The 26,149-nt window shown below is 40.7% G+C and overlaps 1 protein-coding gene across 11 annotated transcripts in view; it reads left to right on the forward strand.

Annotated features, from left to right (window-relative positions):
- The window catches only part of MTA3 (metastasis associated 1 family member 3), a 174,527-nt gene that overhangs the window by 25,250 nt on the left and 123,128 nt on the right, over window positions 1-26,149 (forward strand). For 4 of the 11 annotated variants that reach the window (XM_032497397.1, XM_032497398.1, XM_032497399.1 and 1 more), the window contains exons 1-3: window positions 11,529-11,658; window positions 13,314-13,381; window positions 19,863-19,956. In XM_032497397.1, the coding sequence (XP_032353288.1) occupies window positions 11,631-11,658; window positions 13,314-13,381; window positions 19,863-19,956 (190 nt within the window). In that variant the 5' untranslated portion in view covers window positions 11,529-11,630. Of the gene's footprint in view, window positions 1-11,526; window positions 11,659-12,138; window positions 12,379-13,313; window positions 13,382-19,862; window positions 19,957-26,149 lie in introns of those variants that run through there. The other 7 variants (XR_001365227.2, XM_014554613.2, XM_014554614.2 and 4 more) reach the window with 4 other exon arrangements.

Below are 26,149 nucleotides of genomic sequence, written 5' to 3' on the forward strand. Positions count from 1 at the left end.
TTCTTCTGGACAAGAATTCTCTAGGGCTTGGGTGACCTCATCCTCCAGGACTCCTGAGACCTCAGACAGCTGGGATTTTTGAAGTGGGAGCCAACACATAGGAAGGGTCCTCAGGCAATAACACTGTTTCTCCTCATATTTGGGTCATTTTCACCTTCCCAAAGTTTCTTAGGCAGTTTGAGCTGCTATAACTGAATAGCATAGAATGGAAGCTTATAAACAACTGAAATTTATTTCTTACAGTTCTGGAGGCCATAAGACTGAGATCAGGGTGCCAGTATGGTCAGGTCCTAGTGAGGACTCTCTTCTGGGTTGCAGACTTCCTTTTGTAACCTCACATGGTAGCAAGAGAGGTCTCTTTTATAATCCCATTCACGAAGTCTCCACTCTTGTGACCTAACCTTCTCCCAAACACTCCACCTCCTAACACCATCACATTAGGGGTTGGGATGCCAACATACGAATTTTGTAGGGACAAAAATATTCAGTCCATAATACAAGATAAAAGAGAATGAAACTTACACTGAGGCAAGAGGGAAGGGGGCAGGGCATGACCATTAAAAGAATGACACAACAATTAGCACCAAGATTCAACTCCCAGTAGACTGAGCTTCAGCGTACACTCACGAAAATACAGAAAATACAATAGCATGCTAAAGGACCACAACAGTTTCAAGGCTAACCATAAAAGGTGGAAAAGTGGGTGATGGCCCAGTTCCTGGGAATCCCAGACCCTTCCCCAAAGTAGTCAGAATAATCCTCCCACTTGTTTGCTTACAAAGTTACCTAGCCTCTCCCTCTCCCCAACTCTCCCTGTCTCCCTCTCTCTTCTCTCCCTCTCTCTCCTCTCTCTCTTGCCTTCCCAACAGCCCACACTTTTTTTATGGAGCGTGTAAATCTACTTTTGCTTTAAACACCCCTATGCCTTGTGGCCTCTCTGGCCTTCTGAGAAGGCTTCACTCTGTCTATTGAGTGTGTTATCTCTCTGAGTGAATCTACCTACACTCTACTATGGCTTTCTCTTGAATTTTTCCCTGCGTGAAGCCAAGGATTCTCACTTGGTGGAGTGAGTCAAGACCTGGGACGTGGCCATCCTCTTGAGCCCAATTTTCCTGCATCAACACAATAAGCTCTAATTTACCCTGTGTCTTTCCAAATACTTCTCTCTGTTGAATTTAAAGTTAAGTTTTGTAGGGAGCATGGCTGCCCATGCTCTATTGTCAGCTCTGCAGGACCAGGAACTTTATATATTAATGTCAACTTAACTCATGGGAGACTGTTATAAAAACTAAAGTGCCAATTTATTAAAATTTAACCACTACTATCTTTCTTACTTAATGCAGGTATAACCGTGTTAGCTCCCCACTGCCTCTAGGCCCTATAGGATTAGGTCAAACTCCTTAGCCTGGCATTTAAAGTCTTTATAATCTGGCTTTGAACCAAGTTTCCAGTTGGTTCTCTCATATCATACATATTCTTCCTATATGCTGTTCCCTCTGTCTGGAATGTCCTTTCTGACTCTACCAGGCAAAGTTTTTATTTTAATTGATGGTCCAGATCAAATATCACCTTCTCTCAAGGTTTTCTCTGACCAGCTCTGCCCCTCCAGCAGGCCATATTAATTGCTACCTATTCTGAGCAATTATGGCTTTTATTTTATTAAATTATAACTCATCATATACTAATTGCCTGCCTCTTCTATTGGATAGTGAGCTAGAAATCTATTTTATCCATCAAGGGAACCCAAGGTACAGTGCATCGACTAAACACAAGACTCTCAAGAAATGTTGAACTGAATTGAACTTCTGCATTTGTATTTTCTGCAATTATTTCCTTTTCTCTCCTAAGTTCTTATAAAAGTTAATTTTGAAAATGTCAGCCTGTCTTAGCTGTCTTTAGAGGAAAGGAGGATAAGGGCGTTTGTTCATGCGGGTACTGAGAAAAAGCACTTCCCTGGGGAGTGGGAATGGTGACTGCTGTGGAAATACAAGTGAGGGACCCCACTGGGAGTTAAAAACACAGCGGAAGAAGCCAGGCCAAATAACAACTGCTTCTTTCCACCAGGAAATTACTTTTTGAGATCCCTTCTTACCTCATATCTGGAGATTTCTTGCTATTGTAAATGGAGAGCCCTGCTTCCCTGTGTCCTTTCTGTGTAGAGTCTCCTCTGCATTTGTGTGGAGCGGGTGAAGGACGGTTTCCTAATTGGGACCTGTCTCAGCTGAGATAAGAAGAATCATGGTTGCCCAATATTCCATCATCTTCCTTCCAGCTAATCAAAAGGTAAGGGTAATAACGTGGGCAAATATAGTAGAACAGATCTTGCAAGACAGGGAAATAAAGAAAAAAGCCAGAGGCATGAATCCAGCCTGACTTTGTTCTGGTGTCTCCTACTTTCATTCCTACAGTGGCTCTCAAACCATCCCTTTGCTTCTCCATCTCCCGTCCCCTCCTCTGACCCCCAAGATTCCTGCAAACCCTTTAGATCTGGTCTGGAGAGGGAGCTGGGAGCTGACCGTGGAGGAGGACAGGGGCCCTCAGCCTTCCCTTATTATCTGCATGGTGTTTACCAAGTCTTCAGCCTTGAAGTCATTTGTGGCACTCTCTGCTTTACTGAAGAGAAATGGATTTTACCTCAATTTCTGATTCCTGTTTAAATATTTAGTTTAATCAACACAGACCCAAGTGCCTTTTCCATTTCCCCTGATGCCTGGGAGCCAATCATAAATAATGCATCAGATCCCAGCAACATGCCATTGGCTGGGAGTCACTCCATCCCTCAAGTCTCAGGTCCTGCCCTCTGCTGCAACTGCTTTAGGAGAAGCTGGGCTACGATGGAGAAGTCAATCTTGGGCTTTGAAGGCTTCACCTCAAAGCTACTCCTGAGGGAGTGATGGTGACTGGCAAGCAGTCTGCACTCCAGCCCATATCTGAGGGGCCTTGTGAGGTGTGTGTGTTGGTGGGGAGAGTGGGAGAAGTGGGAAGAGGTGGGAACACCAAGGCCACAGACTGTGAGACTTCAGACTCTGTTTTTGAGGTTGCTCCGACCTCGTGAGAGGCTTCAGGCCACCTCTAGAGAGGGTCCAAACTAGGTTCTGTGTGAGCGTGGAGCACAGGATGAGGACACCAGATGCGAAGAGGCAGCCAGATTAAGGGGCCCAGGAAGAAAGACTCCGTGAAATGTTGGAATATTTTCTCCTACCTCCACCTCCAGAATTCTGGCTTCTGACAGGGACTCCACCCTCTATTCTAAGAACACAGTCCAAATTTCACCCCACTAAACCAGAAACATGTAGAGGAGGAGGTGGGCAGAGTCAGGGTTTCCAGGGGATGGACACTTGTCCCCTCTTACAGAAAGCAACCAGTGATGGGCTGGACAGGTGCTAGGTGTCCTTTGCTGAAACCTCACAAAAGTTAAACTGCCTGCAGGTGTCCTCTCTTTGGAGCCAGATTCTCCATGCCCTGATCTGTGCAATTAAATGGGAAACACTGCATTAGTTATAATAATATGGTCCTGGCCTGGCTTTGTAAAAGCTCCTTGGGGCAGCTCTGTTCTGCTTGTGCTTTTTTCCTCCAAAACTTTGCAGAGATAAAAGGAAACATAAACAACAGTTTATTTATCCAGGAGTTCAAAGTTTAGCTTTGAGCCCTCCAATATTTTCTGTCCTTTTTGAAATCAAGAGTGCAAGTAAACTTCCCTCAGTGTCTTTTAGAAAGGGCAGCGGCTACAAATATGTGGCTAAAGATAAAAGTAGCTGATGAAAGGAGCAAATCCTAGTCTCCATTCCTCAGTCTGGCAGGGTTCACGAGCCCCCCCTTCTCTGCTCTTGGAGTCACCTATACCCTAGAACATCTAGGGCCAGAACCCTACCAGTTCCTTTTGAGCTGTCCAGGATTTGGACAGTCAGAGACCACCCAAAAAAAAAGATGGCAGGGGAGTTGGCCTCTGAAGACCACCATCTTGCCAAACCCAGTGATGGATTGGTTGCTCTGGTTTGTCACAGCTGGGGCTCCTCCCTTTTTCACTTGGCTTCTGAGACCTGTACTCCTCAGGCTTTTTTCCTAGCTTCCTCATTACTCCTCAGTCCTCCTCGGTGGCTCTTCTCTTCTGGTCACTACTTGACTAGTTCTCGATCTTGGCTGCCCCTTAAAATCACCTGAGGATTTTTTTCTCCTTGACGGAAAATCTCGACCCGCTCCGAACTAATTAAATTAGGATCTCTAGGGGTGGGGCCTAGCAGTTTCCTTGGTGCAGCCAGGGTGCAGAACCGACCCCTGCCTTTAATGCTGGCTTGCCCTGGGGCTCAGGCTTCCATGCTGTTTTCCATCTATACCCTCTCCCATGTGACCTGACCAGTCCCCAGCTTCATGGGCTGTCTATGTAGTGGTGACTCCCAGATTTGCATTCTCAGTCTGGGCCTCTCTGCTAAGCTCCAGAGCTCGGTTGTCTATTTAATACCTCCAAACAGGTATCTACAAGCACCTGGAAGTACTAATGTCCATTGATTTTGTCCTCTCATCTCCTACATCCAATCCTTCAGCCAGGGCTATTGGCTTTCTTAAAAATCTCTCTCCATTTGACCGCGTTGGCTATCATTCTATTCCAAGCCTTTGTTACCTCTCTCTTGAAGTATGTTAGCCTCTTAATAAGTCTCTGTGTTTCCGTACTGCACAGTCCATCCCCTGTACAGCAGCCTAAGTGATTTTTTGGTGTTTTTTTTTTTAACTTTCAGGAGGCTTTCTTTCCAGTTATGATATTACACAGAGCATCACTTACAACCAAGAAACTTTAAGATAAAAAAATACAGTAAGTGGCTTTATTTAAGATGAAAAAATGCAGCAAGTGGCTTATACTCATAGAATTCACTGGTCTTACCGTGTGCCTCATGACCAGGATGTAGTTCATCTGAAAGAAAGCTGAATGGCCTATGAAAAAGTTACAGTATTGGGGATGAAGAAGAACTACAGACTACACAATTGGATATTGTTCAATATGATCTCAGAACTACAGTTTGAGTTGGAAGGAGTCTCTTTCACTGTTACATCAAGTGAAACACAGGAGTTTTGGTTTTTCATCACGATAAACTTTGGATTGATGACTTTTGAATTCCTAGTGCCCAGAGGAGGTTTCATGCCTGCAGAGAAGTCATGCTTTTTTAAAATTAGAAGTCCAGACTTGCCCATTCCTCTTTTGTGTTCCTCATATTCCAGGTGATCTTTTAAAAACATAAATCAGATCCCTGTCACTTCTATGTCTAATAGCTTTCAAAGGCTTCCCATTACACTTTGAATAAAATTCAAACAATTTACCATGGCTACCAGGCCCTACAGGATCCGACCCTACTCACCTCCCTGACCTCATCTCCCACTCACACTGGCTTTCCCAGGTCTGGATCAGGTCAGGCTGAGCCTTGATTTAGGGAATTTGCACTTGCTGTTCCCTTGCCTAGAATGTTGCTTCCCACATGTCCCAGTGGTTCACTCCATTCTATCATGAGGCCTCTTTTCAGTTCTTACCACATCTAAGAGGACTTCTCTGACCACCATCATCACTTTTTGTTTCCTTATCCTGACTTAATTTCTCTAGAACATTTACCGCTGTGTACTGGCATGTCTACTGATTGATTTACTTGCTCATTCTCTGCCTTCTCCCCTAGAATACAAGCTCCAGGGGGACAGCTGATTTGCCTATCTTATTCATGGGTGTAACCTCAATGCTTTTAACAGTGCCATGACCTATTTGTTGAATGAAAGGGCATTTTTGTAGGCAAGTCTTATCTTCTTAGTATCCCCCCCCCACCCCACGCCATAGAAGGGTCGATCAGGATCTGAAAAACCAGAGTGCTTCCTGACAAAGAAACCCAATTAAGGGGTTAATTGGTGCATTATCTTATTGGAAATCAGCTCTTGTTCATGGGAATGTGTGATATCTCACAGGTGAGTTGGGGAAGAAAAAATTTGGGATGTTTCCTTTGGCTCTTAGCTAAGGGACATAGCATCTGGGTGCTTTTTTCTCTTAGCACTAAGCCAACCATGTCAGCTGGAAGGAGAGACAAACTGAGACGAGATTAAATTGAGCTCTGTCTGAAAGCTTTGAGCAGGACTTAATGGAGTGGTGTTGGGCCCCCTTCTGTGTATCTCTCTTTTATTCTTTTATTCCACTTCCATGTCCCTTAGTCTCTGCATACAGTGCTCAGTGTTTTCTGGCTGAATCTATGTTTACTTAAAATTGAGTGGTGGTTACCATCTGTATTAGTGCCTAGGGCTGCCATAACAAATTACCACAATTTAGGTGGCTTCAAACAATAGAAATTTGTTCTGAACAGTTCTAAGGGCCAGAAGCCAGAAATAAAGGTGCTGGCAAAGTTGGTTCCTTCTGGGGGCTATGAGGGAGAATCCATTCCATGCCTCTCCCCCAGTATCTTGTAGTTGCTGGCAATCTTTGGCATTGGCTTGGCTTATAGCTCATAACACCAATCTTTGCCTCAGCCTTCACATGCTTTCTCCTCTTCAGTCTGTGCCCTCTCTTCTTCTGTCCCATAGAAGGACACTTGTCGTTGGCTATAGGGCCCACTCTAATCCAGGATGATCTCATCTCCAGATCCTTAAGTAATTTCACCTGCCAATACTCTTTTTCTAAATAAGGTCACATTCACAGGTTACAGATGGATATATATATTGGGGGACCACCTTTCCACCCATTATGCCACCTTAGAGGCAAGAGGGTGAGGTAGGGAATAGTCAGAGTTGCTTTTTCAGGTGGTGTCCCTTCCCTTCTCCTCCCGTTCTTTTCATTCCCCACCCCAGCTGCTTTTTACGTGCTGGGAGCACAACCTTCTCTCTCTAGCTGAGAATTTTCCCTGTGACATCTCACAGTCCTGGGCATTGCCCCTTGTCTTCACCATCTGTCTTGGTCAGTGACTTGTGAGGCTCTCTGCCCATGACCTGCCTGTTTGCACATTTGGACCTGGACTCTGATCTCCTGAACCTGGACCGGCTAAACCTGTTTTCTCCCAAGCAGGAGGACTCAGGAAACCTGCTTCTTCCCCTGGGGCCAGGGTTTGGCTTACTCCTCAGACAGGACACACTGGGATCTGCCCTAATGGTGACACAGAAGAGGGTATTTCTAGCCCAGATCTCTCAAACTCCAGGCCTGTACAACCACCTCTTTCCTAAAGAGGAAACATACACTTGCATGTTTCCAAAGGCACCTTGAACACAACCTGTCTAAAACTGACCCTGTCAACCACCCCTCTTCCCCCAACTTGCCTCCACTCTTATATTTTCTACTCACTGAATCACACCCAATTGCTCATAACTGAGTGCAACATTTCTTTCTTTCTTTTATTTGGGGGGTGGGGGTGGGGGATGAAGTAATTATGTCCATTTATTTATTTATTATTTTTTAGTATAAGTGCTGCCAAAGCAAGCACTATTTATTATTTTTTAATGGAGGTGCTGGGGATTGAGCCCAGGACATTATGCATGCTAAGCATGCACTTTACCACTGAGTTATACACCACCCAACTCCAAGTGCTACCTTTTTACTCCATGCCTCCCCAAAGGCACCAGATCCTGTGGCTCCAACCCCCTAAGTCTCTCCCAAACCCACCTACAGCTCTCATATTCCATTGCCTCTACTCTAGGTCATCATCCCTTTTCACCAACCTGCCAACTGATATCACGGCCTGGACTCTCTACCTTCTCCAGTCTACTCTTTACTGCGGCCTTAGTCATCCTACAAACACTCCCTGTTGTGTCCCTTCAACACTTCCCATTGCCTTTTAGGATTTTTTTCTTTCTAGGATTTTTTTCCTGACCCCATACCCTATTCTGTCCAGCCTTCTCCCATTCAAATCCACAGGACTCCAGCATTTTGTAGGATAAAAAAAGGAAGCACTTAGTCAGTTAGCGTAACCTTCCAGAAGCTCATTTCTGTCCACATTGTGACTTCCAGTCCCTTTTCTACTACCTGGAGGCGATGCTGTCACTAGAGAAGGAACCTCCTTGTGAATACAATCAAATGGCTGAGCCTGCTCCCCTTTGAGGGCATGAGAGAATCATGGAATACCAGAAAATACACTTCCAAAAATCAAGACGTTCTGGGTTTGGTCCTGGGTTTCATGCTTTTAGGACAGGATCAATGGAAGGAGAATTTCCATGGCTGAAGAAGCTAGGAAACTCTGCCCCCAGTTTCCTTTCCCTTTAGGGGCTCCATTGCCTTGATTCTTGCTGTCACTTGCCAACCTTTCTCCTGGGATACAGTCATCTGCTTTTAAAACCCAGGACCACCTTGGAATAGCTGAGACAAACTGGCCTTTTCCCAAAAGAATTTTACTAACAACATTAGTTAAAGAAAGGCGGGGGGGGGGGGGGGGGAGAAAAACAAATCAAAGAAAACACATAGGACAAGATACAGTACTTTATCCAAAGACTGATGTCTGGTTTCAGATTAATTACATTTTAGACCCCCAGGCTCCTTTATTGAGCTCAATATCACAAAGCTCCCAGACTCTGGCCAGCCCTATCTTATTTTTCTGCATGTATAAAAACTCCATCCTGATGTTGAGACAAAAACCAACTGTGTCTTATCTATAGCTTTCTTGCAACATCCACTTTTTTTTCAGCTGAACTGTAGGACGCTGGGGACTGCACAGGGAACATTCTGGACCTTTTGGCAATCCTTTATCATGGTTCTTTAATCATAGCAGCTATGTCAGGAAATTTTACCCATGGGAAGGTGGGATTTGCCCTTGGGATTTCTGGCATGATCTGAGAGACACCTCTTTCTTAATAATGAGGATGGCCGGAATAGAGAGAAGGGACCTAATAAGTATGAAGCTTAACATGTGCCCAACACTTTAGTATATTTCAGTTTTTAGCATAAGCCTTTGCCATTGGAATCAATCACTAGTTATAATTTACAGAATTTGAAGATCAGAGGGGTTAAGCAACTTGCTCAAGGTCTTAAAGCTGAACAACCAAACTAGGAGTGCAGTTTGGTTTGGTTGATGATGTTTGCGATCTGAACCATGTAGCCTGAGGAGGTAGAGTGCCTTTGCTTTCTTTGAAGGTACAGGCCTTCCCATCCTTCTTTGTTTGCTTGTTGTTGTTTTCTTTCAATGTACAAACATTTGCTGAACTCCTTTATGTGCAGCACACCTCTTTAATATTAGGAGGTGAAAAGTTTTATAGATGAAGTCCCTGCATTCAGCTCTGCACCTGGTTCTCTATGTTGAGTCCATCATTCACGGGCACTTATTCTTTCAGATATTGAGTACCTATTAAGTAGAAGACATTGGCCCAGGAGCTGGAGATAAAAAAAGTTTAAATACATGGAATCTAGAGGAAGGAAAGAACCTAGGTTCATCATTACCTCCTGCTACTCACTCCCCCACCCGCAACCCAGATCTCTGAGGCCTTTCATGAGGGGGGTGTGTGTGTGTGGGGGAGCTTCTGGATAAGGCTGTTCCTAAGGGGAGGAGGTAGGTATGTATGGAGGGAGTTTTCTTGTCACTGTTTGCCCATTTATTGTGGTTAGTACCAGGTAAGGTGCACAAAACTGGGGAAATGAGTCAGACAAGGAACTAATGGAAATATGGAAATATTTTTGAAAGGTAGAAATTACTCATTTATTTAAAAATAATGGGGAAACCCCTTAATAGAGCTTGTGATCTATCATTCCTTTGCAGTTTATGGTTTCCAGGTGTCCTTTTCATTTGGAGAAAGGCTTCCTGGTCTAGAGAATTCTAGGTCATAGGAAAGGGCTGAATTATCCGATTACTGCTGCCAGTTTATGGTTTGACTCCAGTTAAATTATTCAACCTATTTTTGTGTCAGCTCAGAAACCGAGAGAGTCATGTCAGATACATCACACAATATGTTTTCTGTGGGATCTCCAGGAGAAGGATTATGATAAATAACAGCTATGTAGTGTGCATAACAGAACACTTTTGCTTTTTGTCTCTAGGTCAAAAGAACTGATGCAGGATCAGAATTCGACTCATGGCATAAAAACCTTTGGGAATCTGAAACTTTCTGGAGTTAAAAAAAAAACAAAACAACAAGCACCTGTTATTTGCATAGTGCTCTATGCTGAATGATTTACAAAGCATTTTAAGATATCACAACTGATCCTTACCCCACCTGTGAAGTGGAATTAGTGTCCCCATTTTATACTTGAAGAAACTTAGGCAACACAGTCAATCAAGGTAATTCAGGCAAAGGTGATTTATTTTTTATTTTATTTTTTACTTTCCCTCAGCTATCTAGAAAAAAATTTTTTTTCACGTCAATAATTTGTGGTAATGAACCATCACGAATGCTATCACCAGACAAACAAAACACAGTCTTCTTTTCCGGGGATACACCCCATCCCTGCACAGACCTCAAAACCAGAGTTAACAACGCACATCTGTAAATCACCAGAACTCCAAACAACCCACAACAGTAAGGGATCATCTTCATGTTTATTATACAACATTGTCTGGGAGTAGTTTGGAATGGATTGGCTTCTCTAAAGAAATTTGTTTGTGTTCATTTGGGGAAGAGCCAGCTCAGATCCAAGTCTATTTGGTTCTTTGTTTGTGTTAGGGTATGGACGCTGAGAAAACAGGGGTTGTCTAGAGAATTCGCACGGGAAAATAACTTTAATAGCTTTAGGCACATAACCAGTTAACAGTCCATCAATAGCAAGCTGATTGGCATTCTCTCTTCCTTTGGGGGGTTGTGGTGATGCTAAACTGTCTGGCTCGGTTCCTCTTCAAGCAAAGGAAGACACCCCCCCCCCCCCAAATGGTCTCTTCTCCCAACTATGCAGCACTGCATATAGGGCCTGTCTAGAGGCAGGCCCTCTAGGTGTGGGGGAATGGGGTTCTGTTCAGCCTAGTTTTGGGGTAATCGCGGATGGATCTGCCAATGCAGTTAGTGCAGACTTAGAAGGGGGCGCGTTTTTTCCGGCCTGGTCCACAGCTAGGTTTCTGCCTGGGGAAGCTGAGAGCACCTGGGGTCGTCCTGGTCCTTGGGCCTGCGGACTCCAGGCCTGCAGTATTAACATCACCACGAGAAAAGCGCCCTGCTGCGAGCACTTATTTGCATCCAAGTGTTTGCACCGAGACAGGGGCTCACGTGTTCGACGTCACACAGACTGGGGCTCTCCAGGGACATAAGCTGGGAGGAAGCCCTGTGTCGTAGGTGGGCAGGTGCCAGGGTACGCAGGCTGGGGCGGTAGGGGTTCCGGAGAGGCTGAGCCCTTGCCGCCACCCTGATTCTCTTATAGCCCCTGGTCCGCATTTGCGGGTGCAGGCCTCAGTTTGGGCCAAGACCCCTGCCCAAGACCCTCCACTTCCAGCAAGATTCCCCGAACCGTCCCCCTCCCCAATTCCCTGCTGGCCCCATAGCGTTCCAGCCTCCCCGGGCCCAGCCACTCGGCCTCGCTAGCCCAGCGCTGGGGGAGGGCACCTGCCCCCACCCCTCGTCGTCCCCTCCCCTTCACTTCCCCCTCCCCTTGTTCCCTCCCTCCCCTCCCCCCCGCGGCGAGGCGGCAGCGGCGGCGGCGGCTGAGGCGGCGGCGGCGGCGGCGGCAGCGGCGGGCGGAGCTCGGCTCGGGCTCCGCGGGCGGGCGGGCGGACATGGCGGCCAACATGTACCGGGTCGGAGGTAGGAAGGCTTGGCCCGACCCGGCCCGTCTGGGAGCGGGCTTCGGGAGTGGGGGGGTCGGGGCGAGTTCACCCTAACCGCTGGGAGCCACGGGCGCCCGGGCTGAGGGCGCAGGGGGCGGGGGGCCCCGCAGGGGGGGGCTGGGGCTGCCCACCCCCACTATCCCCCTCCCCCACTGTGGCCCGCGAGGTACCGGGACCCACCCACACCCACCTCGCACCCCGCCCAGGGTTTTAGGGCCAGGCCTGCACTTGGGGGTATGAATTATTAGACGCCCCCCACCATGAAACCCCCGTTTCGGTAGGGGCCGTCGAGCCCCCTAAGAGGGTGGTCTTTTCTCGCGTTGCTTCTAGGCAGTAGGTAGTTGGAGAGGGTGGGACAAACATCCCCCTTCTCTACTCCTCCCCTCCATTGGGAGTGGGGGTGGGGGCGGGGGCGATGGGGGCCCAGCCGGGGGCCCAGCTGGTTAGGCCTGTTTGTGGGGACAGGGCCCTGCACCTTTCCTTCGTCACTCCCCCTTCCGTTTCTTCTCTAGCCACCCCTCCTCTCCCCCAAGAACGGAGCTTAGTGGGGCCAGGGCACCTCAGCCAGGGGTAGGGAGTTGAGCTCTGCCTGGACGTTTGCTCTGCTGTCTGCCTCCTTCCCAGCCTTCTGCAGAAGAGAGAAATAAGGTCAAACAAACTTTCTCCCTACTCACGACGCCCTCCTCCCTCTTTCCTGGTAAAATAATAATTCAGATAAGTGGCGTGTTTGTGTGTGAGACTGGCTCATCTCTGCTCATTAGCCGAGCCCTTTGATGGATGGTGGTGGGAATGGCCTGACTAAATGAGGCCACTTTGCAGAAGAGAGACGGAGAGAGCCACTGAGATAGACAATAACAATGCAGCCCAGCCTCTCAAATAAACACACAGTGGGACGTTTCCAGTGAGCCTGTTAGATGAGAGGAAAAGCCATACTTGAAAATTTTTTATCTTTTTTGTTGAAAGCCTGCAGCAGTTTATAATAAAACCCTAAATGGGTCTGGATTAAATATAGTGAAGAAGTGTTTAAAAGATTACTATCACCTCCAGAGAGCTCTGCCTCTCAGAAAGTGACCCCTCTCCTCTTTTTTTTTACACCCTCACCTTCGTAGGTGTGAAAAAGTTTGTGTGTGTCAGCTCTACTCACCTGATTTTTTTTTTTTTTTGAAGTTTGTGATTGAAGTATACTTTAGGCTGCTAAGCCTTTCAAGATGCTCTGAATTTGTCTTAGGTCAATAATTTTATGTGAGAAGCATACTCCAGGGCAAATTGGATTGGAGTGAAAAGATGTGGAAGCAGTTACAGTATAAAAGACATGTTTAGTCAGCCCTGACGACTCAATGATAAGAGGTGTCTTTTTGTTTATTATTGAAGAAATGACATGTGTGGGACAGAGTCTAGGAGAACTTGTATAAAACATTAATTGAAATGAAAAATGCCAGGAAAATAAGGGTCTGTGAATAGTATGCACATGAAGGAATTTATTAAGTTAGCGTTACTACGTTTGCTTTTACCAGGGAATGAATTGCCGGCGTGCTTCATTTTGAATATGAATGACCTAGTATAAAAAGTCACAGATTGACAAATGTGAACTTTCTTTGAAAAGATTAAGCTCTTTACTTCCTTTAATTGCAGATTATGTCTACTTTGAGAATTCCTCCAGCAATCCATACCTCATCAGAAGGATAGAAGAACTCAACAAGGTATACACTGAGTATTGATTCTAATATTAAAAAATATTTGTTTTCCATTGAAGGGTAATTGGGTAAAGGGTATAAGAGGTGATTTTACTTTCAATCCCAGCCTCCTTGAAAGTAGAGATTTCAGATTAGAGAGTTATGCAGGATTCTGAATATTCTTTTGCTTTTTAGAATTTGACCTCTGGTATTAAAATGCTAATACTGAATATGTAACATCTGCAGATATCTTCAAATTGCTTGGAGCTTCTCAGAGAAGGTCACTGCTGTAACTCAGTCCCTTTTTATATTTGAAGTTGTAATTTGTGTTTCTCCCTTTTTAGTGAATTTTTTCCTCTTTCAGCTTTAGAGGAGGAAGTTAGGAAGTATATTGAAGAGAATTTGTAAAATTCTAGACTAGGCTAACTAATAAGAATACAGTTTTGGTATAACATAAAGTGTCTTTTTGTACCTTAGGCCCAAGTAAATAAAACTTTACATTAAGATTTGTTCCTGATCACAGGTGTCCAGGACCGGGACATCAGAAACATTATGACTACTGGCAGTAACAGCTTTTACCGTGGAGGCATTCAGTCATAAATGACATGGGCCATAGATTTCTGATGGTTGAGGATTATTTGTGTAGCTGGTGAGAATTCATATTGTTAAAATGTTTGGGGCTGTCTAGCTAATAATTTTCCCTCAAAATGCCATCTGCAGACTGGTCCAGTTCTGAGTACAAGAAGGCCAGGTCTGGCCAAGGTATCCCTGGCTTATGAGCCTTAATATCTTGGTTTATTTTTGGAGATACCCTGGGGATCTTGCATTTTAAAAACTTGTAGTATTTAAGATCACCGCCAAATGAAGAGGGTGGCCTCAGTATAAAATTGTCTGTGGGGGGGATCTGTTGAGGTGTCATTCTCATGTGCTTTTCTTTTCTGTTATTGATGTAAGGTACAATTTAGGCGATGCCAAGCTGTTCACTGTATCAGTTTATTTAGAAAGTTCATTAGAATACAAAGAGAAATATTGGCCTATGAGACCTGTATTCTTTGACTGCTCTCTGCTTTGTTCATTTGGCCCTAAGTGCAGCAAACTCTTGGCTGTTTCTCACATGCACCCACCTTAAGACTGTCTAGTTGTTTCCAATCCCCCATACCTTGCTTTTCTTTCTTACCATTTATCACCTTCAAATATACTTAATGTGTTTATAGGCACATCTCAGAGATATTGTGGGTTCGGTTCAGACCACTGCAATAAAAAGTATGTCGCAGTAAAGCAAATCACATGAATTTTTTAGTTTCCTAGTGCGTATAAAAGTTATGTTTTTAACTTTCATAGTGTAGTCTGTTAAGTGTGCAGAAGCACTGTGTCTAAGAAAAAATGTGCGTGCCTAATTAAAAAATAGTTTATTGCTAAAAAAAAATGCCAGCCATCATCTGAGCCTTCAGAAAGTCATAACATAACATTAAAGATCACTGATCACAGGTCACCATAACAAATATAATAATAATGAAAAAGTCTGAAATATTGTGAGGTTTACCAAAATGTGTCAGATACAAAGTGAGCAAATGCTATTGGAAAAATGGCACTGATAGACTTTCTCGACCCAGGGTTGCCATAAACCTTCAATTTGTGAAAAACATAGTGTCTGTGAAGTGCAGTGAAGCACAGTGCAGTAAAACAAGGTGTGCCTGTATTTTCCTTGCCTGTTTTCCCAAACTAGAACATAAGTTCTAAGTGTGTAGTGATCTTTTCTGTCCACAAATGCATCCCAAGTGCCTTGGAATAGTGACTGGCACATAGTTAACACATTCAGTAATGTTTGTTGTATTAATGAATTTCTCAGATGTCTGATGTTAATACTTGTACATGGCTTTACTGTTTACAAAGTACTTTGACTAATTCATTTTACAGATATTTCTGGGGATCTGGTACCTGTCAGGTACTTTCAGATATGCACTTTTAGGAACTGAAGGGTGAACAAAAATAGGTCTAGTGGTGGAGACTGACATCAGTCAAATAATCCCACAATTAGCAGGAAGACGGGGAGGGTATAGTTCAAGTGGTAGAGTGTGTGCTTAGCATGCACGAGGTCCTGGGTTCAGTTCCCAGTACCCCCTCTAAAAATAAATAAATAAATAGATAAATGAAACAAATTACCACCCCCTCCAAAAAAAAGAAAATTGCAGCTGTGCTGAATTTATAAATGTCAGGGCATGGTATCCTGGAAGCATAGAATCTGGGATTCATGTTACCTTTTTTGAGCCTCACAATAAACTTAAAATGGCAAATGCATCATGGACTGTTGTCGTGAAGCCTACTGTAGTTAAATGACTGGGTTGCACATCTAGCTAGAACCTGGATCATTTCATACACCTTTATCATTATATTACCATTTACTTCAAAAGTCCCTTGCCTTCCCCACATGCTCACCTTCTCCCTGCCCCTCTGCTTTCAGCCAAGAGTCATTAATACACTAATTGTCTTCAAGGGGCTGGGGAGGACTGAACTGTGAGAGAGGGGACTCTACTTTCAGAGAATAGCAGTTTGAATGCATGAAGTATTGGTAAAAAGGAACTGAAATTGGCTAATTAAGTACTAAATATTTACACAGGACCTTTATTTCTGAAGGGATGTGAAAAAGATATCTTATTTTAAATAATCCATTAAACAAATACTTATTGAGCACTGACAACATAGCACGCACTATGCTAGGCTCAGAGATACAACAGTGACCAGTGTGGATGTGATCTCTGTCCACACGGGGCCTGTGTTCTCATAAGGGAGACACATGGAAAAGTGTGTTAACAGGCATGAATAGTGATAACTGGTGTTAGCATCTACAAAGGAGCTAAGCAAGAGCCTTGACTTGGAGAATAAGAGGTCACTTCCTTTGAAAAAGCCTTGAGGAGCTTTAAGGACATTGAAGTTGACGCCTAAAGGAGGAGAAAGAGGTCGCCATGGGAGAGGGGCCACAGGAGTTCCAGAAAGGCCCTTGAGAGGGTCAGAGGTCAAGTTGGCTAAGTGGGAAAAGGTAACATAATTGAGAAATCCAAATAATGAATTTAGGAACACTTGGTATATTCTAATTGATCAACCAGGAGAAGAAGGGACATTAACCTACTTTATTAACTTTTTTCTAAATACAAGTTTTTTTGTTTTTTGTTTTTTAACGAAATTCCTCGGATATGCTGTCGGTCACCATTTTTATAGAAAATTCATGGTCCCTTTTTTTTTTTTTTAAAACCTATTTGAAATGTTACTTGGTCATTTGGAAAGCAGGATTACAGTATTTTTTTTTTTTAAAGTAAGGAAATAAATTTTTGTCTCATTCTGGCAACTTTTAAGTGCAAAACTAAATATTGGTTGATGAACACAGTTTAACATTGTTTATCTTTTATATTGTCTTTTTCTCTCCCCTATTTTTTACTCAGATCTTTTGGAGGAAGTATATAAAGTTAAAACAGGAAACAGCTTCTTGGTAAATTTTATTTAGTCGCTATCTAGATAGGGTGTTGTTCTTCTAAAGACTGAGTCCACACATTGAAAGAGAGCTTTGTGCGTATAATAATGAAGGTACAGTCTCAGAAAGTTCTGAAAGTTCTGCTTGTAGATAAATTTAATGTCATTTGCTATTGTTTTTGGTATGTATGTTGTACAATTTGTATGTATCTTCATATTCTGTGTATGTTATCAGCCATCCAGTTTGCACTGAGTTCATTTTAATGTTTAGGGGAGTTTTTGGTGGGGGAGGGTAGCCACTAACTTCTTTGAGCCTCTGTTCCAATCCCCCACTCTCAGTCTATATTTGCACATAATTTTAGGAGATCCTTTAAAAGCCCTTTTAAGTTAAAACCTCTCCTAACGTTTAGGATCCATTGGGAATAAGGACAGAAATTGGGAAAAGAAAGTTCCTTTCCATTTGTTCTTTTTTTTTTTTTTTGAAAGTATCTACCTTTTCTTTTATTCTTTGACTTGTTTCTGAAAGGATTTATGATGCCTTATTAAGATGCATGCAAGATAGCAAAATAAGTAAATTAAACCAAATAAGAAAAATGACACAAAGTCCATTTGTTCTTTAGCTCAACTTTCTGAAATGGAAAGGTGTTTGTTTTTTTTTAAATTTTTAAAATAATGTACTTTCTAAGTCTGGGATAGAAACGGATGGTAGTATGAAGTTCACTAAAAGCCCCTTATTGCCGGAGGATGTTTTATTAAATGTGTTTGACAGAGTAGAGATTTAAGAGGCTGCGGCCTAAATGGAGATAAGAATCCAGGAGAGAAGTTGCTGTTGATCATAGGTTCTTCTTTATACTGGTCCCTGCTTTTCCCACCTGTAGGTTTTGCTCATGTCTTCTTTTTTCTTAGACTGTTATGTCCTCCAGGCTTTGCCTCTTGGGCTTTGCTCCTTTTCTAGCTAGCTAGGGATCATCTACCCACTTTCTCCCTCTTTGAAGCTTTTTTGCACTCCCCAACGTGAGTGAGAAGTGGAATCTGGAGGGGAAAGGAAGGAGTAAACGAAAATAGTGCTGAGAATTTGTCAGGAATGTTTTACTTTTGTGCCTCTGTTGTGGGGAACCGGTGAAGGTTTCTGGGTGAGGGGCACGATGACAACCTGGCTCTGGAAGGCTGGAGAGGAGATGACATGTGAGCACACATCCTTGCTGCAGTGGAGGGAGGCTCTGTGAGGGCAGCCACCATGCATCCATGGTGATTAGCTTGTGGTGGGGCTCACAGGAAGAGCACACAAGAAATTTGGTGAGTTGAAAGAATAACCAGGCTTCATATATACAAAATATTTAACCTAGGTTTTCAGAGCTTGCTTCTTAAACTATTTGTGGTGAAGGATTTTTAAGAATTTTCACTACCTCAGACCGCTTTTGTAAAATTTTTTGAAAAGTAGTAGAACAATGAAATTTAAAGTAGTCTTATAAAAATAGAAGCCCCTCTTTTTTCATTACTAGGTTCAATATAGATATAAAATTAACTCTCAAATGCTATAATACACTTACTCTTAATGTCTGTGCTCATTTCACTACACAGTAACAGTTGTGGACTGGGCCTTGGACCACAATTTCAGTAGCTCACCTTTAGAGGAATGCTCAAGGGTGTGTGTGTGTGTGTATGTGTGTATTGTAGAGAAGAGGGATACTGTAGTTGTAAGCTACCTAATAGCCACGTGTGTACATGGTTCAGAAGAGAATATGTATTTTGAACTATGCCCTCCACCCCCAAGCAGGTTTAAATAAGCATTTAATTAGCTTTATAGAGTACCCCTACTGAAGGAACTCACCAGTGAGACAGAAAAAAAATACTTATGTCTTAAAACTCTTGCTTTGTTTTGGGTTTTTAACATGCTTTTGTCTCAAGAAGATGAAACTGATAAAGCACTTAAAATTGAAATAATTGATAGATTTTATTTACATGGAGATATTGGCCTGTTCATTTGGCAGATTGCTGGATCATTACTTCTGGAGGATGTGTTTGATCACAATATTGTGAAATATAGAAGCACTTTGGTTAGGATTTAATAAGATTTCAATTTTAAGGGGCAGTATTTCTCCAAGATTATTTCTCACTCTAAAATAACTGCCGCTGAACTTCATAAAATTGAGAAATTTACTGCAGTACATATATTTTCTTATTTCTTTATGGCTGAATATATCTGTAAGCCTAAAGAAATTCTGAAAATTTGTTCTCAAATTTGTTTGAATTTGGAAATCACAGTAGCATATTATTGTAATCTGTGTGTTTTTACAAGTGAACTTTGTAGTGAAATGATTGACCCTGAAAGCTCTCAGAATTCATAAAGAATAGAATAGGAGCCTAGGCCCCAGCTGCAGTAAATTACAAGCTAACTGAATATTGATTGTATTGTAGACTGTAGTCAAAAAGAAATAAGGGCTTCAGTGTTCATAACTCAGGGTTTTTAATACTTTCATATGTGAAGGTAAATTAAGTACTCCCAAGAATATTGACCTATATGGATTCATAGGCTCTCTTGGGCTGAGGATACTTTTCCAAGCTATCTAGTACACCCACATGAGGGCTGCCCTGCACCTGCAGAGCTTCACCACCAGTCAAACATGGAGGTGTTTTGGAGAGGGCTGGGTGATTGCACACTTAACCTGTACCTCTGGAAGTGGGTTTTGAGGATGTATGTTTAACTCTCTTATGTTGTGGCTTTTGAAATTTGAGGGACTAGTTTCTTATGGCTAATCAGATTTAACTATGTGTCTGGCTTTAGTCATTAAAGCTGTTTGATCACTTTAGTTTAATTGAAGCCGGTGTGTTATTTTATGTTTGACATTTCAGTTTCACTTGGAACCTTTACAAATGTTGCTCGTCCTTATTTGAATTTTATAGCTCTCTGATTATCCTGCAGTTGTGGTTGGTACAGTGTAACCGACAGTGATCTTATAATTTTGCTGTCTCTAGTTTTGTTTTATAAACTACTTGAATCTAATACTCAGTACAGATGACTTTTATTTTTCTTATTTCTTAGACTGCAACTGGCAACGTGGAAGCAAAAGTAGTGTGCTTTTATAGACGACGAGATATTTCCAACACGCTTATAATGCTTGCAGACAAGCATGCTAGTAAGTTAATTGTCTTTATCTTGGAAAATTAAAACATGTTTTAAATCTTTTATTTTCTGTGATATGAGGAAAAGTCCTTTTTGTTGCCTTTTGCTTTCCCATTTGTCTTCCTTTTAGTTTAGATGGGAGTAGGTTTTGGGTGGTGCTTGGTTTTAGTATATATATATTTTAGGTTGCATCATATGTTCATTAATTAGTCAAAATGTTTAAATAGAAGTCTTTGCAAATAGGCTTTAGCAGACAATCAGTGCAGTGTTTTGCCATCTCCCATTTTCCATGATAGTTTGAAGGTTGGACATGAGGAAATTTATACTTCACTGGTATTTTGGAGAATTTTTTATCTCCCCTCTAAAACAACGGGGTTATACTTACAGTTTAAAAAATTCTGAGTATTTATTATATGTTTATAGTATTGGTATGTATGGGGAAAAAAAGTTTGCCAGAGAAAGAAGTACAAAGTGATATTTGGGTGTGGAAAATTCCTGTAGGTAGCAACTCTGAGTGCTTCTTTTTTTTTATTGTTTATTTATTTTTTAGGTTTTTTTTGGGGGGGGGGTGTAAATAGGTTTATTTATTTACATTTTGGAGGAGGTACTGGGGATTGAACCTAGAACCTCCTGCATGCTAAGCATTTGTTCTACCACTTGAGCTATACCCTCACCCCCTAAGCACTTCTTTATAGTTTGATCTTTATTGTGTGCTTCTCCCACCACCAACAGCTTTAACATACTTTAGCCCATTTGATTTTTTTTTAAACAACATTTAAAAAGTGATATAAATTTTAAGAAGGGAGTACTTTATTTTGAAAGCCATTTTCATCCTACAAAATATGTAATGACACTAGGACCATATGTATTTGTATTTTTCAATTTAATACTGTGATATGTCAAACTCTGGTCTTGGGGATCCTGAAGCTTTTGAAATGTTTTGGTAATGGAGGAAGGGACACGATTTTGCACGCAGGTTTGTCTTGTGTGTCTGCCTGAGAATGATTCCTCCACTGTGTCGCCAGTTTAACCAAGCAGATTGATTGTCTCATAAATTAAATTCCTGCTATATTTTCTATTGTACTTCATAATGTTTTTCAGTCTCTTTCTATTTCCATAGAGGTAATGTTAATGATGATATAGGTTATTCTATAATATTTACAAATTATGTATTGACAGATTCAGGGCAATCATACTTGTTCCTCATGTGTGAGACCAAAACATTTCCTTTTTTTTTTTTCTGATTCTACAGATTTACTGATTCTTTCTGATTTTCTGAATCTCCAAACTTTTTTTTTTAATTGAAGCATAAAGATTGCTTTTTAAAATGACATATGAATTGGGTATTTTAGCTATAGCTGGAATCTATAAATTGAATGTGCTATTAAAGTATCTATACAAAATTATTTGGATTTTATTCACTGTTTACGACATAAACTTAAAGATAGAATGTCTCATTTATATTCACGTAGGTTTGGATTTAATTTAGCTTCTAATGTAGCTTCTGAAGTTGTTGCAAAGGTAGTGAGTTATAAAGATTGTTAGGGGCTCTGTTCACTCACTGTTCATGGAGGATCTCAGCATGGCTGCCTCTTGGTGCTGTCTATGAGGCTTGTAGATATAGAAAATCATTTTTTTGAGAACTGGTTAAGCTCTCGGTATTGACTCATAGAAATGAAATTTTACGAGACTTAATCAATCAAATTATATAATGGTAGTCCTGCAGTTTAAAGAAAGACTTGGGTTTAGATTCTAGTTGGTTAACTTCTTGCCTTGGGAAAATTTCTGAAATTCTTACTCATCTGCATTTTCTTCATTTGTAAAATGGGGTTGGAAAAAAATCACCTCATTTTCAATTATATATGTTTAAAAAAATTAAGGATAAATTATGCCAGCATTGATGTGAGGTTTAAATGACCTAAGGAATGGCTCATAATGGGTGCTTAATAAATGCCAGTTGGTTTTTTTTAACCTCCTTAGCGATTTGTAGATCATCTCTTTGGGTCGATTACTTCTGTCTACATTTACCTATTTTCTTCCATTATTTATTGATTTTTTACTCTCAAAGGTAACTGTATGTCTGCATACAATGAAGTTAAAGGTATCAACTATATTTCTGTTTGTATTGACTAAAACTTCAGGTGGGGAGGATAAAATTGCTTAAATGATTCATGCTTTATAAAGAGGTTTTAAGGGAGGATTAATAGAGTGTCATATGTTAGATTTCAAAACTACGCTTGAATGTGGGTACTAAATTTTCTTGCAACTTAGTTTCTCCATTTGAGAAACTTCATTGTGGACTTCTTTAACACTTTTTATTGCAGAAAATTTCAAACATATAAAAGTATAGAGAATAGTATAATACACCTGATGTTTACATTATTCTGCTTTAACAGTTATTAATACATGACCAATTAATTCTTCTAGACCCCTACTCGTCCCATTATTTTGAAGCTCATCAGAGAAGTCTTACTATTTCATTGGTAAATATTTCAGCATCTATTCCTAAAAGATGTGGCCTCATTCAAACTTACAGAAAGTGCTTAGAATATACAAGGAACCCAGTAAGCCCTTTACCCAGGTTCAGCAGTTAACATTTTATCATTCTTTGTGTGTATGTGTGTGTGTGTATATTTTTTTTCCCCTGACCATTTAAGAGTAAGTTAGAGACTTAAGTGTGTTTTTCCTAAATGTAAGGAAAAACCCCTATATAGTAAACATCTCAGAAAACCTAATATTTTTACAAGATTATTATCTCATTCACAATCCTTATTCACATTTCATGTCTCAACAGTGTGCTGCATAGCTATATATTTTTACTTAGTCTAGAATAAAATTCAGGCTCACACATTGTGTTTTATTGTCATGTCTCCTTGATACGGAACCAGTTCATCAGTCTTTGTGTCTTTGGACCTTAACATATTTGAATAAAACAGGCCAGATATTTTGTTGAGGTTGGCTCAATTTGTGAGTGTCTAATGTTTCCTCATACTTAGATTCAGATTGTGTGTTTTTTGTATGGATGCCATGGAGGTGATGATGTGTCCTTTTCAGTACATTGTATTCGGACTAACCCAATTATGTGGATGATGTTAGGTTTGATGACTTGGCTAACATGGTGTTCCTCTGCATTCAGTAGGTTATTTTGAGGGGAGATAGTTGGCAATTACGGATGTATCTTGTTCTTGGTCAAATTTTAACCAGCTTATTTTAGCATGCATTGATTACTTAAGATTTTGTAAACATTAGTATCATCAAATACCTGTTTTGTTTTCACATTTTTTCTTTTATAACATTTTTTCTTTTTTGTTTGTTTAGGTCAATAGATTGGTTGATAAGACTCAAGTCTTTTTTTCTTTGTCCATTTTTTTAAAAAAATGATACTTTTTGTCTCTTATTTTTCTTGACTGGGGGGAGATAATTAGGTTTTTATTTATTTTAATGGAGGTACTGAGGATTGACCCCAGGACCTCCTGCATGTTAAACACAAACCCTACCACTGAGCTATACCCTCTTCCCCTTTCTTGCCCATTTTTTGGTGTTGCTATGTAATTCACATAGCATAAAATCCATGCTTTTAAACTGCACAATTTAGTGATTTTTAGTATACTCACAAAGCTGTATAACCATCACTGTGATTATTTTCATCACCCCCTCCCTCCCTAAAAAAAAAACGACAATTACACCCTATTCTTCCTTTCTTTCATTCCCTGGCAACCATTGATCTACTTTCTGTCTCTATAGATTGGCTTTTTCTGGACATTTCATATAAATGGAATCTTGCAGTATGTGTTTTTCTGTGTCTGGCTTTTTTTTACTTAGCATAATGTTTTCAAGTTTCTTCTGTGTTATATATAGCATGAATTCCTTAATTTCTTTTTATAGCTAAATGATATCCCATTGGATGGATGTACCACATTTTGTTTATCTGTTCATCAGTTAATGGACATTTGGATTGTTTCCACTTTCTGGTTATTATGAATAATACTGTTATGGACCTTCCTGTACAAGTTTTTGTGTGGACATCTTAAGTTTTTGTACCTATAGATACATATTATTTCACATTCTCTCTCTCTGTTTCAATATTTTGTTGACGATACCAAGTGGTTCATCCTATAGAGTTTCCTTTGGTTTGGAGTTTGTTCATTGTATCTTTGTTGTGTCCTTTACCATGTTTCTCTGTAGATGGATAGTTAGATCAGATTCTAGAGCATCTCAGTCCACAGTTTTTTCAGGGAGAAGGGTGGGGGTGGGAGTACAAGATCATTTCATGGGTAGTATTTTGTACTTTTATCATGAGGTCCATAATGTATTGTTGCCTTTCTCTTTTGTTAACATTTCACTTTGAAATAATTTTACATTTATAAAAATTATTTAAAACGTTACCAAGAATTCCATATGCCCTTTGTCCAGATTCCCCAAATGTTAACATTTTACTCTATTTGCTCTATTATTCTATTAGTGTACATATTAAAAATTTTGAACCATTTGAAAATAAATTGAAGACATATTTCCCCAATCCCTAAAGATACTTCAGTGTGTATCTTCTAAGAACAGGGACATTCTCTTATGTAACACCAGCATGATGAAAATCTATGGATTTATTCAGATTTTGCAAAATTCTCTACTAATGCCTTTTATAGTAAAAAAATGAAGAATTTGTAAGCTATCTTTTTGTGGTGTTATCATTGATTGGTTGACGATTGTCTTAATCTGTTTATTCAGTAAAACTGTAAAAATTGTGCTTTTAAAACTATCATCCCCTCATTTGTTGGATAGAATATTTCTCTGAAACAAATATTCCCTCTGTCAGCCATCAGGTTACTCTTTAGGTTCAGCTCAAATAGGAGAGGCAGGTTAAATGCTTGAGTGATTTTTCTTCTTTTTAGTTGCCAGTTTTCAGAAATAATGGGATGGTTCCTGTCATCCGCCAAAGATCACCAATTTATTTCTTTTTTATTTTTATCATGTACTCAAGGACTTGAACATATTTCACATTTATTATCAATTATTATCCTGTTGATACTCAAGTTGTCTAATCTTTAGCCAGTGGGGCTTATTTAGGTTTGTTCCTGAGTCATTTTGAAATGCTTCCAGTGGTCTTTAATATCTGACTTGCTTTCTGGTATGACAAGATGGTCCAAGCTCATATTCTAGACCTAGAACTGTGTCTCCATGGAGTCCTGATTCCTTTTACTGGGAAATGGTCTTGGAGACCACAATCTGAGCATTAAGAAATGGACTCTCTTTTGAGAGAGGGTTGCGCTATTCCTAGGTTGTTGTGTACTTAACATATTGGACTGTTTTGTGGTATATTCTTCAGAATCAAAAGAAATTTGACTTGGGTACTTGTTACCGATTCTTCTTTTCTAAGGTAATTTCACTGAAAGCTAGCATACATGCTTTGTATTTTAAAAAAACTTGCAACAGACTCACAGACATAGAGAACAAACTTATGGTTACCAGGGAGTAAACGGGGTACAAAACAATAAATTGGGAATTCGAAAATTGCACCTCTTGGGGAGGTGATGGAAATGTTTAGCTGTCTTGATTGTAGTAGTGGTTTCATTGGTGTATAAATCTATCAAAATTCATCAAATTGTACATTTGAAATATGTGTAGTTTACTATACGGGAACCATACTACAATAAAGGTGTTAAAAATAAACAAATAAAAATAAATAAAAGCGGGGGGAAGGGTATAGCTCAGTGGTAGAGTACATGCTTAGCATGCATGAGGTCATGGGTTCGATCCCCAGTACCTCTGTTAAATTAAAAAAAGAAAAAAAACTAAACCTAATTACCTCCTCCCCAAACAAAAGTATTTAAAAAAAAATAAATAAAAGCAATCTTGATTTTCTTAATCTGTTAGAAATAGAATTTCAGATTAAAAAAGTGATGACAGTTTAAGATGGGCATGGTTCTCACGACTGATGAAGTCTTTGAAAATGAGGAATTTCATCAGGGCTCTTTATGGCCTTTCACATATTTTAGTTGTTTTTGACATATTGTGTACTTTTATATTGTGATTCGGAAAATGTAAAGCTTTAGAATGTTAAATTTTGTGTCCCTGTCATTTTTTAACCTGTTAGGCAAAAGGTAAAGTGTTTACTGTACTTAACAGCTCTCTACCTTCCTTAAATTTTCTTTCCAACTTTTCAATTGTGTCACTTACACTGTGGGCTGAAGTTGGGACATAGAGAAAAA

The sequence above is a fragment of the Camelus ferus genome, chromosome 15 (genome assembly GCF_009834535.1).
Source record: "Camelus ferus isolate YT-003-E chromosome 15, BCGSAC_Cfer_1.0, whole genome shotgun sequence".
Taxonomy (NCBI): Eukaryota; Metazoa; Chordata; class Mammalia; order Artiodactyla; family Camelidae; genus Camelus; species Camelus ferus.